The following is a 14295-nucleotide window of genomic DNA, read 5'->3' on the forward strand; positions in this document are numbered from 1 at the left end:
TGCTGCCCCTAGTGTCCAAAAAATTAAAAGCAGGTTGAAATAATGATGTAGACATATGGTCTTTGTTAGTTATTAACTATTTTGAGTGGTATGATTATTTGTCTCACAAGCAGAAAATTTAACATTTTGCAAATTGCAAAATGTTCAATTTTTTTACAACATTTTGGTATTTTTCACAAAAAAAAAAACAGACTGTATCGACCAAAATTTACCACTAACTTAAACTACAATGTGTCACGAGAAAACAATCTCAAAATCACTGGGATAAGTAAAAGCAATAAAAAGTTATCCCCACATAAAGTGATACATGTCAGATTTGAAAAAAAAAGGGCTCTGTCAGGAAGGCAAAAACAGGCTGCGGCGGTAAGGGGTTAAGCTAGTGTTTTTGTTTACATTTACTGTAAGTATTTTGGTTACCACCATGACTGATGAGGACTAATGGGCAGGTGAACAATCATCAAAGACTTCATATTGCACCCCTCAGTTTAGAGTGAGGGCTTTTTTGAGATCTGCACACAAAGAAGAACGTTGAGACCCTATATTGTAAGGGTCTGCAGCTGCTATATTTAGATTAGCTAGTGGGGGTGCTATCCTACCAACTAGGTATATGTAGTCACAAGAAGAAAGAAAAAGTAGTTGTAACGGATGCACTCCAGAATTGTAATTTGTTATTGTATTTATAGAAGCATTGTCCAAATTGATATCTAGAGTGGGGAATCCTATTAATCTTTATTGATTTATGGATTCAGGAGACACCCACTGTGGTTGCGAAATAAAGAGGTTAAAACGTAGGGCATACAACATATATACATTTAAGTGAAAAGAGGTAGAAATTAAGTGTTAAATATACTTTAAAATATAGGTGGATTGGGCTGTGGAGTATGGTGCTTATTGTTCACTTGGGATTTATATATCCGGGATATACATTAGAAAAATTGGTACTCTTTACCTAGAACGGCGCCCGTCGCGGGCATCGCGGGTACATTTATGGCTACCCGCGACGCGACCGACGCGATGCCCGCGATTTTCCCATTGAAAACCATGTTAAACCTGAAAAATCGCGTCGGTCGCGTCGCGGCCGGCCATAAATGTACCCGCGATGCCCGCGACGCGATGCCCGCGATTTCCCATAGGGAACAATGTTAAAAGGCAGATTGACCGCGATTTTACCGTTAAATGCCTCAATGACCGCGATTTTGACATAGGAAACAATGTTAAATGGGCCACAGAGCCCAAATAGTCCCCCTGAAGTCTTAAATGGCCCCCAAAATTTTTAACGCCACCCCACGATCAACGTGAACCCGAAGCGTGGCGAGCGCAGCGAGCCCCGCGAGGGGCGGCGGTACGCGTCCTACGACCTTTTCATGCCCTACTATCCACGTCGGCGTGGAGTTGAGAATAGAATAGTGTGGCGAGCGCAGCGAGCCACCGAGCCCGAAGCGTGGCGAGCGCAGCGAGCCCCGCGAGGGGACGCGGATACCTTCACAGGTAAACGCGTCCCCTCGCGGGCTTCACAGGTGTCCGTGGCGACGCGGACACCTGTGAAGCCCGCGAAGGGACGCGTTTACCTGTGAAGGTATCCGCGTCCCCTCGCGGGGCTCGCTGCGCTCGCCACGCTTCGGGCTCGGTGGCTCGCTGCGCTCGCCACACTATTCTATTCTCAACTCCACGCCGACGTGGATAGTAGGGCATGAAAAGGTCGTAGGACGCGTACCGCCGCCCCTCGCGGGCTCGCTGCGCTCGCCACGCTTCGGGTTCACGTTGATCGTGGGGTGGCGTTAAAAATTGTGGGGGCCATTTAACAATTCAGGGGGACTATTAGGGCTCTGTGGCCCATTTAACATTGTTTCCTATGTAAAAATCGCGGGCATTGAGGCATTTAACGCTAAAATCGCGGTCAATCTGCCTTTTTAACATTGTTCCCTATGGGAAAATCGCGGTAATCGCGGGTACCCGATTTTGATGTACCCGCGATTTACCCGCGATTACCGCGATTGCCGCGATTTTACCCGCGATCCCGCGATTTCAATCGTGGGCGCCGTTCTAGGTAAAGAGTACCGAAAAATTATAATATTTATTTATATTTCCTTTTGGGTGTGTGTATCTAGGTTATGCCTCTTATTGGCTTTATTTAATATACATCACACCCAAATACAATATATATCCTTGGTAGGCACTTTTCGGTGAATACTCTGATGGTTTATATTTGACTCTGGGTTTTAGCCACTATATGGTATGGGGAAATTCCCACGTGATGGTATATGTATAATGCAATGAATATGCTGCAGCAGTGTTTTGACAGTGTAATTTTTTATGTTATGACACCTGTATTGCACTTATGTGGTTTAAGTGGACACACTATATGCAGGGATTTCACAAATATATAAACAGTTGGCCTGTATTGGCTTGTTCTATATAGATTGCAGTTTTCCTCGTGTATTTGTAGTATACACACCACTGAATTCAATACACTGTGTTATTGTTCAGTGTATGATTGCCTATTGGCCCAGTTACTGAAAGTAACAATGTTGTGAAGGATAGATACTTCCACTGAGCTTCAATAAAGCTCAAGTGAAAAAAAATATAGTGCAATACTGACACCTTATGGTGTTATATATGATTGCCTCCTTATTACACCAAATAATCCTCTACACACAACATGATGTATTCAACAAAGTTTGTGCAGTGCGGGTATTATGGCACAAGTATGTTTACATTTTCAATATATCAAGGACATTTCCTGCACCAACTATTCACAGCCCACTATCTCACACTATAAACATTGGTTAGAACACGTGTTTCACACGTAGAGCTTCTTCAAGCTAACACTTGAAGAAGCACCCCTAAACAAGGAAAAACTTGAGTGTTGATTCCTGCGCAAGACATCTCTGACTATACTATTGTTTTGTCATATTTCCAGTTTTACTAGTGATTGTAGTATAGTGGTGACCTGCAGCAGAGGTCGCACCATATCTTTAGTTTCCCATTTTCTGTATCCTAATTATATATTTCTTGTCTACATATTGTGTCTAATTGCGACTGTATCTAAATAAAAAATAATGTCTTGATGAAAATAATCACTTGCTGACTGGCTACCTAATAGGCACACAGATATTAAGTGTGACTAACATTTTGGAAATGTAACTCACAACACCTGCACCATATAGGAGGAGTGAAGGATAGAGAAAAGAGGAGGAGTAGTGTTGGCCAGACAGTGTCTCAGTGATGAAACTCCACTGTAGTGAGGGCTAAACCACGTTGCTGCTGATCATGAGAGAAGACAGTAGAAGTTTGCATAAAAATGTGCACTATGAAAGAGTGTGGACCAGTCCTTGACTCTTTTGGGGGTAACTGGCGCTCAGCATATACAATGGAACCTCTCTGTCACTGAGGAGGCTCCCATCACAGTTCCTGAGTGAGGGCTATCAAATTGTAAACGGATGATGAGCCTGCTTGGTCAGACTGTAATGGCCGGCATTCCGTGGCAGATTGTTGTCTAACTGGTATGGGGGTTGACTGTGATTTCAATATCAGCGTGAACCCCTTCTCCCTAGTAGAAGGACAGGTCTTTCTTACCGCTGGTAGACACTGCACTGAGGCAACTGGACACATACCTGTGCCGATCATGGTGGGTCTCCAGAGGCTACAGGCAGACTCCAACGTCACAGAGGGCATTTCACTTTTTATTCTCCACTGTAAGTTCCAGTGTCCCCAGTGGATGGGAAGATTACATACTGTAAACATTAATAGATGCAGCAGCATATAGCAGTTATGCCCAGCAGCACAAATATCAAAGCGAACTTGCCCCCTTTCCTTATAATTTTTATTTAAGATCAATTCAAGAGGGATGTAATCATCATGCCAACAGTCACAATAAGTCTATAAGCGTCAATAAGTCTATCAGAATACAGGCACATTGCTCTGGGAAGTATAGGGGTAAGGTTGTGGAGGGGATTAATTGCTAGGCTGTGGGAGTACGAGGTTATGAGGAGGGCAAGGGTTTCAGTACTTACAAAAATGTGCCAGAATTTCAACAAATTGGGGCACCGTTGTTGGTTTTTTGGGGTGTGGTACGATTCACCGACAGTCGGGATCCCGACAGTCATTATCCCGACTGCCTGGTCTCAGACAGCGTGGCCAGCGCAACAAAGCCCCTTGCGGGCTCGCTGCGGGCACGGTGGCGACCTACGCTAGCCACCTATTCTATTCTCCCTCTATGGGGGTCGAAAATAGCCGACGGCCGTCGGGAACCCAGTCGTCAGTGTTTTAACAGTCGGGATCCCGACGTCGGGTTAATGACTGTCGGGATCCCGACTGTCGGGATCCCGACTGTCGCGATCCCGACTGTCGCGATCCCGACTGTCGCGATCCCGACTGTCGCGATCCCGACTGTCGCGATCCCGACTGTCGCGATCCCGACTGTCGCGATCCCGACTGTCGGGACCCCGTCCGGCAGCCGGTTTTTTGACCATCGGCAACCTGTCTGTAAGCGTGGGACAGGTCAAGAGCAGCACTAAATAGTTTATTTATGAACAACCAATCAGCTTGCTCCTGATATTTTTGCAAAACAGTCAATAAATTGACAGTTAAGAGCTGATTAGCTAGTACTAACTTCTTGCTCCATGCTTTGATACATCTGCCCTTTAATGTTGCACTTTGATAAAACCATTTTGTGCGGAGTGTGACCCACTTTAAATTGGATACTATGAAATAGAAGTGCTACACTTACTTTGACTGGAAATATCATCCCTTGTTAACTGCTTTATAGTCTCTTCTATATGTAATTCTTTGTTTAGAAAACAATGCTGGTTCACTTTTGGGAAGTTGCTCTTTATTAGCACTGTTGACAAGCTGCTCTGTGTCTCTTGGTTTAAATGGCTACTGGCAGAGTGTACTGGAGAACCTGTTGTGGGAATAAATGACTGTTACATACAGTACAATTTAAATCAATAAATCTGAGATTTCTATTATTGCTAAGATACAGTATATAAAAGGACCCTTACATCAAGTTTATTACAATGATCCCATATAAAAAGAAACCAAATTCCTTTTGTGACCAGAGAGAACTCAAATAGTATTGTTTCACAGCAAAATATACAGGACATCAAACAAGAGCTTCTGTGATCAGGCCAGCGAGCCTTTTAATTTTCTTGACAAAAAGATTCTCATTGGAAACCTAGGCACTAGACAGATCCAAAATTAATGAAAGAGAATCTTTATTAACGTAACTCACATGTTACGGCAGGGGTGGAACAGCTTATTACTAGGCTCCACCACATCAAAATCTAAGCAAGGCTGTGCAGCTTAAGCCACCTTGGTCACCCATTCTGTTCTTTTGCATGGCCTGAAAAGGATTCCATTCTAGTTAGGTCTTAAGGCCCATACACTGGGTGACTGAGCTGAAAACAGCTCAGTTTTGCCTTTTGAGCTGCTTTCAGCTCCAAAGCCACCCAATGTGTACGGAGCAGCGATGAGCACTCCTGCATCATCACTGGCCTGGCCGCTCTTCTGCTAGTATTTTCAGCAGATGAACGATGGGGTTAAGAGCTTTCCATAGCCTCCTGCTAGAAATTCATCCACCCCTGAGTAAAATCACTCAGTGTATATGCACTGAGTGTTTTTCAGCCCAGTGATTTTTTTCACATCATCGGTCATCATACACGCTGGGCAAAATTACCCAGAGTGTATGGACCTTTAGTTGCCATGACCCCTGCAGTTACGGGTTGGGATATTTTGGTCTATAGCAAGTTTGTCGACAAGCATTAGGTCGACATGGGTCAAGGTCGACAGGTTAACATAAGCAATAGGTCGACAGGGTCTAGCTCGACAGTGAAACATGGGGTTTTTCACTGTTTTTGACCTGAATGTCGACATGGACACAGTTTTCAGTGCACCGCATTGCTCGCTATGCTTCGGGCACGGTGACTCGCTGCGCTTGGCAAACTATTTTATATTCTCCCACCACGCCCTAATGGATTTTAGGGCATGAAATACTGCCTATCGGCACGTCAGCTCATAAAACAGTGAAAAACCCAGTGTCGACCTTTTGACTGTTGATCTAGATCAGGCATTCCCAACCATGGTCCTCAAGGCACACCAACAGTGCAGGTTTTGTAGATATCCAGGCTTAAGCACAGGTGATTTAATTAGTACCTGAGTGATTCTGATTAAACCATCTGTGCTGAAGCCTGGATATCACTAAAACCTGCACTGTTGGTGTGCCTTGAGGACCATGGTTGGAAAAGCCTGATCTAGACCCTGTCGACCTAATGCTTGTGTCGACCAAGAGCCATGTCGCCCTAACGGTGTCGACCTAATGCTTGTCGACCAACTTGCTGTAGACCCAATGACCGTATCCTGCAGTTACACCTCTATGCTAAAACTATATTATGGTATTGTGAATGATAAACTATATAAAAGCAGTTTCAACAGCAGTTTTTGCCCACTAGCGATTTAAACAATTTCATGAACATTTTTTTATTTGCTTTTGAAACAAATAAATAAAGGCATGGCTATGACCGCTCTCAGCATAGACAACACAGCACTACCTACTGCGACAGAGGATCACGAAAGATCCAGTTAAGCCAGAACTATTTTTCAACAATACAATAAATGGTCAATTAAGTTACAGACCATCATGTGAAGTTTCTTAAAAGATTATGCTACACATCACAGCGAAGTTAAAAAAAACGGTTACAGTTGAAAAACTAAAAACATATCAATATCTTTTTACCAGATATATGCATGCTATATATTTACAGAGATTTTCATTTAAACTATTTATTATTGAATTTTACATACGCTTTTTTTTACGGTATTAGCAAAGATATTTCTTTGCCTTTTCTTTAGATCATAGAGAGAAAAATTCTGGCAAGGGTAAGAACATAAAAAGGAATGTGGACTTTAATATAGTTAATTGTATACCACAAAGTATCTGCGGTGTTTCCCCCGATAATAAGACAGTGTCTTGTTTATTTATTTTTGAACAAAAAACACCATAGGGCTTATTTTAATAACATACCCCCAGTCCTTCTTTAATAATATGCACCCAGTCCTTTTAAACAGCCCCCATTCCTCCTTTCAATAACAAAGACCTGCTCAACAACAATATAGAACTTTCCAGTTCTTCTTCTTGGCTGCGCCACTGCTCCCCCTGGCTCCCTCTGGCTGCTGCAGCCACATGATGTGCGCAGTGACGTCATGTGCTGCCCGCAGTGCATCCCTGGGAGCTGAAACGGGAGCTGAAAAGTCTGTATGGTTCTACAGGCTGCGGAGGTTAGGGGGGTTAGCGGGGGTGGAGATGGGGTAGAATTTATAGTGTCTGCACTTCGTTTTTGGGAAATTTTAATAGGGCTTATTTTCAGGGTAGGGCTTATTTTGGACCAGTGTCCAAAATCAAGGGTAGAACTTAATTTCAGGGTAGGGCTGATTATTGGGAAAACACTGTATATTTATTTGAAGACTTAAAAAAAATAAGATGTACTTTAAACAAAGTTTGGTCTATGCATAAAGCAAGAAAATGAATTAGCATTTTTCCTATTGAGGTAATTCAAATTTGTATTCTGTTTCTACTGCAAAACCAAGTTAACATGTGCCTATATGGGCAGTATTCAATGAGAATTTTGACGATGTGCAGCGAATCCTGTTTAGGATTGTTAGTGTAGGACTCGCAGTGAAATGGGGTCCCTTGGCGATGCGCTGCAAGCTTAAATGCATTGATCAATTCATGAACTAAAACCCCATTATTTATTTGATTAATTGTATACTAAGGTGAGTTAGTTCATTATGGAGAGTGTTGAGTCCCTGTATTTGTATTTATTATTAATGTGGTCACAGGCCACTTCACCCCAACCTGGGAATGGCGAGTGCTGCTTGCACCCCATTCGCAGGGATGGCGAGTGTTGTGGTACTCTGTATAGAAACATAGAATTTGACGGCAGATAAGAACCATTTGGCCCATCTAGTCTGCCCCTTTTTTTACCCTTCAGGTAAACTCAACCCTTTTTAATCCTTATTTCTTTGTAAGGATATTCATATGCCTATCCCAAGCATGTTTAAATTGTTCTACTGTCTTAGCCTCTACCACCTCTGATGGGAGGCTATTCCACTTATCCACTACCCTTTCTGTGAAGTAATTCTTTCTAACATTTCCCCTGAACCTACCTCCCTCGAGTTTCAGTGCATGTCCTCGTGTATTATTACTTGTTTTCCTTTGAAGAAAATTTCCCACCTGTACTATGTTAAAACCCTTGATATATTTGAAGATTTCTATCATGTCCCCCCTTTCCCTTCTCTGCTCCAAACTATACTTGTTAAGATCTTTTAGTCTATCCAGGTAAGTTTTGCCATGAACCATTTTAGTTGCCCTTCTTTGTACACTCTCCAATGTATTTATATCCTTCTGAAGATATGGTCTCCAGAACTGGACACAGTATTCCAGATGAGGTCGTACCAATGACCTATAAAGTGGCATTATTACGTCTTTTTTTCTGCTACTGATTCCTCTCCCTATGCAACCAAGCATCTGACTTGCTTTGTTACATTGCCTCCCTGCCTTTAAGTCACTTGAAATAGTGACTCCTAGATCTCTTTCCTCCTCAGTAGTTTCCATTAGAGTACCCTTGATACTATATTGAGCCTTTGGGTTTTTGAGTCCCAAGTGCATAATTTTGCATTTTTTAGCATTAAACTGTAGTTGCCATTCTCTTGACCAATTCTCAAGTTTACTTAGATCATCAGTCATTTGATTTACCCCTCCTGGTGTGTCTACTCTGTTGCATATCTTTGTATCATCTGCAAAAAGGCATACTTTCCCTTCAATACCATTTGCAATGTCACTAGCAAAGATATTAAAGAGCACTGGTCCAAGTACAGATCCCTGGGGTACTCCACTGGTAACATGTCCCTCCATAGAATGCACTCCATTTACTACAACTGTCTGTTTCCTATCCTGCAACCAGGTTCTTATCCATTTAATTGTTTTATAATCCAATCCCACACTTTCAAGTTTATTTAGCAGCCTGCAATGTGGGACAGTGTCAAATGCCTTACTAAAGTCTAGATATGCCACATCTACAGCCCCCCCTTCATCTAGTATTTTGTCACAGAGTCAAAAAAGTCAATGAGACTTGTTTGGCATGATCTCCCTGCAGTAAAACCATGCTGTTTTGGATCCTGTAAGTTGTTTAATTTAAGATATTCCACTATTCTTTCTTTTAATAGTGTTTCCATTATTTTCCCTACTACTGATGTAATTACTTGCTTCTTCTTTGCTTCCGCTTTTGTGCAGTGGAACTACATTTGCTTTTCTCCAGTCCTCTGGAACTGCACCTGTATCTAGTGACTGGTTGAATAAATCTGTTAATGGCGCTACCAACACATCTTTTAGTTCTTTTAGTATCCTTGGATGCACTCCGTCTGGCCCCATTGATTTACCCACTTTCAGTCTTGAAAGTTCTGTTAGGCGATGGGCTGCAAGCTTAAATGCATTGATCAATTCATGAACTAAAACCCCATTATTTATTTGATTAATTGTATACTAAGGTGAGTTAGTTCATTATGGAGAGTGTTGAGTCCCTGTATTTGTATTTATTAGAGCATGTGGTCACAGGCCACTTCACCCCAACCTGGGAATGGCGAGTGCTGCTTGCACCCCATTCGCAGGGATGGCGAGTGTTGTGGTACTCTGTATGTGTGTGTATATATATATATATATATATATATCCCCTGAAGTTACCCATTGACCAAGTTTATACTGCCTTTACTCTGTGTTTTGACAGTGTAATATTCCCCCATGCAGTTTGCGGCCAGTAATGACAAGTGCAAGGGGGCCCCCCTGTCTAAAGTGCCCCGGGCCCCCCGAAGGCTTAATCTGGCACTGTCCACATACATCTAGCCTCCTTGCACATTTAAACAACCCTTCTAGTCGCACCATCCATGATTTGAATCTAGGGCAGAGCAACTTTCTAAACTTGTTAAATGCATCTTATTAACACAGCAATGTTATGTGGATGCACAATCAGCTTCTGTTGATAAAAATGATATGTGGCATGCCTGTATCTTCATAAAAACTGCTAAGTTACAGTGTTTTCCAGTAAAACAATGTTCGTAGAATAGCATTTCATACTGAGATACAGCCACGGTTGCACACAGATTTTAGGTATGTCACATCTCATTTTAATCAGCAGATGCTGCTTGTGCATTATATTCATATCACATGGTATATAAGATGCAAATTAAACAGAAAAATGTACAAGCAAATATGCTTGGAGCTACAAGTCACATGGAACTCATGCACTGTGTAATTCAACTTGTAGCACACAGAGGTCAGATGTATGTGAAAAACATCTGTATGACCAGTAGGGCAATGATCTGTGTTAAAAAAAAAGTTTAATACAGCATTTAGGATGCCACAATTTAAATTGCTCAATGGCTGCTGATTATCTGGATAAGGTCTGCCTAGATATACAAAATAAATATCAAATACTGCACATAAACCCTAAAATTCAAATTTTATTAAGTGCACACTACAAAACAATGAAACAAATTTAAGACTTATACAGGTTGAATATCCCTTATCTGGATATCTGTTATGCAAATTATTCTGAAAACCATAGTTTCCGAAATGTACACTAATGTTCAAAAGTTTGGGTCACTTAAAAATGTCCTTTTTTTTTTTTTTTTTTTTAAAGGAAAGCACTGTTCTTTTCAATGAGGATAACATTAAATTAATCAGAAATACACTTTATACATTGTTAATGTTTGAAATGACTATACTAGCAGCAAACATTAGATTTTTAAAGGAAATTTCTACATAGGTGTATAGCAACCATCACTCCAGTGTTGTAATGGTACATTTTGTTTGCTAATCGCTTTAGAAGACTAATGGATGATAAGAAAAACCTTGTGCAAAGTACTTAGTACAGCTGAAAATGGGTTTGCTCGTTAGAGAAGCTATAAAACTGACCTTCCTTTGAGCTAGATGAGTATCTGGAGCATCACATTTGTGGGTTCGATTTTACCATCAAATTGGCCAAAAAAATAAATAAAAAAAGAACTGTCACATGAAACTCAACAGTCTATTCTTGTTCTTCAAATTGAAAGCTATTCCAGAGTAGAAGAAATGGGAGGCCCCAGTGCCCAACTGAGCAAGAAGACAAGTACATTAGAGTCTCTAGTTTGAGAAATAGACGCCTCACAGGTCCTCAACTGGCAGCTTCAATAAATGGTACCCGGAAAACACCAGTGTCAACATCTACAGTGAAAAGGCGACTCTGGGATGCTGGTCTTCTAGGCAGAGTGGAAAAGAAAAAGCCATATCTGAGACTGGTCAATAAAAGGAAAATATTTATATGGGCAAAACAACACATACATTGGACAGAGGAAGATTGGAAAAAAGTGTTCTGGACAGACAAATCGAAGTTTGAGGTGTTTGGATCACAAAGAAGAACTTTTGAGAGATGCAGAACAAGTGAAAAGATGCTGGAAGAGTGCCCGGCATCATTTGTGAAGCATGGTGGAGGTAATGTGATGGTCTGGGGTTGCTTTGGTGCTGGTAAAGTGGGAGATTTGTACACGGTAAAATGGATGTTGAATAAGGAAGGCTATGACTCCATTTTCAAATACCATGCTATAGCCTGTGGACAGCACTTGATTGGAGCCAATTTCCTCCTCCAACAGGACAATGACCCAAATTGTACCTTCAAATTATGCAAGAACTATTTAGGGAAGAAGCAGGAAGCCGGTATGTAATGGTCTGTAATGTAGTGGCTAGTGCAGTCACCAGATCTCAACCCCATTGAGCTGTTGTGGGAGCAGCTTGACCGCACAGAAGCCAAGAAGTGCCCAACAAGCCAATCAAACTTGTGGTAGGTGCTTCGGGAAGCGTGGGGTGAAATTTCTTAAGATTACCTCAAAAAATTTACATCTAGAATGCCAAAGGCCTGCAATGCTGTAAAAGGAGCATTCTTTGAAGGACAAAATTATTATTGCACATAAATATCATTATTTCTAACCTTGCCAATGTCTTCACTATATATTATTATCATTTTACAACGCATTTGATAACTAAAAGTCAGTTTTCATGTAAATCATGAAATTGTCTGGATGACCCCAAACTTTTGAACGGTAATGCACTTTTTTGTTGTTGTTGCTACTACTGGAGACATATGTAACTAAATATGTGCAAGAAAATGATTGCTTAGCATTCAAATTCACAAACTTTGTTTCATGTTTTTAACCTTGTTTCATGCACAAATAAAATATATTTGTGGATTTCATGTTTGATATGCTTATCCAACAAATGCATTTTTGTGTTCACACATGGGTCCTGTCCTCAAGGTACCTCATTGAAATATAAAAAAAAAATCTGAAATATGGAACAATATGCTTCTGGTCCCAAGCATTTTGGATAAGGGATACTAAACATGTACTATAACAAGGAAAAAGTAATATCTAAATGTAATTACATAGCAGAGAAAAATATATATTTGGGTGGATCATACATTATGGGGTAGGTTATTAACCATGGTAAATTACTGAATTAATGGATCCAACCAGGAATATGCCATTTGCCATGATAGCCAGCCTGAGGCATGTATGCAGAACCCATAACAAGCAGCCCTCAGAGACTATTCAGCAATAACATATGGGTCCGGGAACGTATACCAGATGCCATGTGTTATCGCCTGAAAATGGGTCATTTATTGCATGGCAAAAATGGGATATAATTGGATAGCTATCTTTGAAAACCCATGCAGTTCCTCTTTCCTGCCTGGGGTGTCGCTGTCTGCTGTGGTGTTTCTAGCACAGGTCTGGTTTGCATATCAGTGCTGATATACAGACCACACTATGCTAGAAACACCACAGCAGACAGGGACACCCCTGGGTTTTCATGGGTCACTTTAGATATACAAGAACGCAGACCAAAGCTGCTCGCTGGGACAACGTTTCAGTTTTATTAGCGGTTTTCAAGTCTCAAGAGACTTGAAAACAGTTGATAAAACTGAAATGTTGTCCCAGCGAGCAGCTTTGGTCTGCGTTCTTGTATATCTAAAAAGTGACCGAGTGCCGCACCTCTACTACATATATATAACTTAATTCCAGCAATTGGCCAATTCAGTGGCTGACAATATGCTGCCCACGGTTATGGTACTCGCAACATCACTAGTTTTTTTTCTGACACTCCATAGAGGTGCACAGACAAACAGTGATTTGCTATTTCAGAGTAACACATCCCTGTCATTTCACTTAATTATGTGATATACCACTGAACACAACAATTTCTTTGTCCAAAGAAAACAAATGCTCAACTCTACTTAAAAATCCCCAAAACTGACAAAACAGTGTACTAAAAATACTATGGGCCAGATGTGCTAAGCTTGAAAAGTGATAAAATGGAAAGTGATAAACCACCAGCCAATCAGCTTCTACCTGCCATGTCACAGGCTGTGTTTTAAAAATAACAGGCAGGAGCTGATTGGCTGGTGGTTTATCACTATACAGGGCTTAGTACATTTGCCGTATGAAAGGACAAAAGACCTCTTCTGTATTTTATATATTCTTTATATTAAGAAACAAATCAACCATTAATGACAATTTGGGGGCCATTTCTGACAATTTTGTTTATTTTGTAAAGAAGACCTCTACCTCAGTAAAATATTTCACCAATTGCTCTCTTCATTTTACTGATAGAACCATGATTAGTGTTCATTCTAGTACCTGCCATCTTTGAAAACCAATGCAGTTCCTCTTCCCTGCCTGGGGTGCCACTGTCTGCTGTAGTGCTTCTAGCACAGTGTGGTCTGTATATCAGCACTGATATGCAAACCAGACCTGTGCTAGAAACACCACAGCAGACAGCGGGTGCTAGAATGAACACTACATGATGGTACAAAGGTTACAAGCCACATCGGTGAATGTAGGGAGCTTGGTAGTTGTCAATGGAGCTATTTGAATAACTGCAGAAGCCATCTGGTTTGCTCTGTCCATATTACAATTAATTGCAGATTAATTCTTCTGGTTGACAACTCATGAGCAATTATAGGATAGGACAAGTCCAGGTGATGGCAGGGTATCAGGAAAAAGACTATTTGTGATTCTACTAGCTTGAGGAAGGAACTTAAGCCTGAAGATAATTTTACAAATTTTGCTTTGATAATGGAATCAGAAAGACGGGGGCTAACTATGACATTTATCCTTCTATTTACAGTCTAACATTCCATAACCTAAACTTCATGGTCTGAACTAAAAGAAATTACTACATTTAAAAGTATATTTACAGTATTCCTTCTTGTA

General features: G+C 41.1%; 1 protein-coding gene across 3 annotated transcripts in view; it reads right to left on the minus strand.

Moving 5' to 3' along the window:
* Positions 1–14295, minus strand: part of SCYL3 (SCY1 like pseudokinase 3) — a 164764-nt gene that overhangs the window by 12662 nt on the left and 137807 nt on the right. The window contains exons 10-11 of one of the 3 annotated variants that reach the window (XM_083156701.1): positions 4730–4903; positions 3615–3734 (exon numbers count right to left, since the gene is read on the minus strand). The exons of 1 other annotated variant lie outside the window; for it this stretch is intronic. In XM_083156701.1, coding sequence (XP_083012827.1) covers positions 3615–3734; positions 4730–4903 — 294 coding nt within the window. The remainder of the gene's footprint in view (positions 1–3614; positions 3735–4729; positions 4904–14295) is intronic. One more of the 3 variants, XM_083156702.1, reaches the window with a different exon arrangement.

The sequence above is a fragment of the Crinia signifera genome, chromosome 8, assembly GCF_055691185.1.
Source record: "Crinia signifera chromosome 8, ASM5569118v1, whole genome shotgun sequence".
Classification (NCBI taxonomy): domain Eukaryota; kingdom Metazoa; phylum Chordata; class Amphibia; order Anura; family Myobatrachidae; genus Crinia; species Crinia signifera.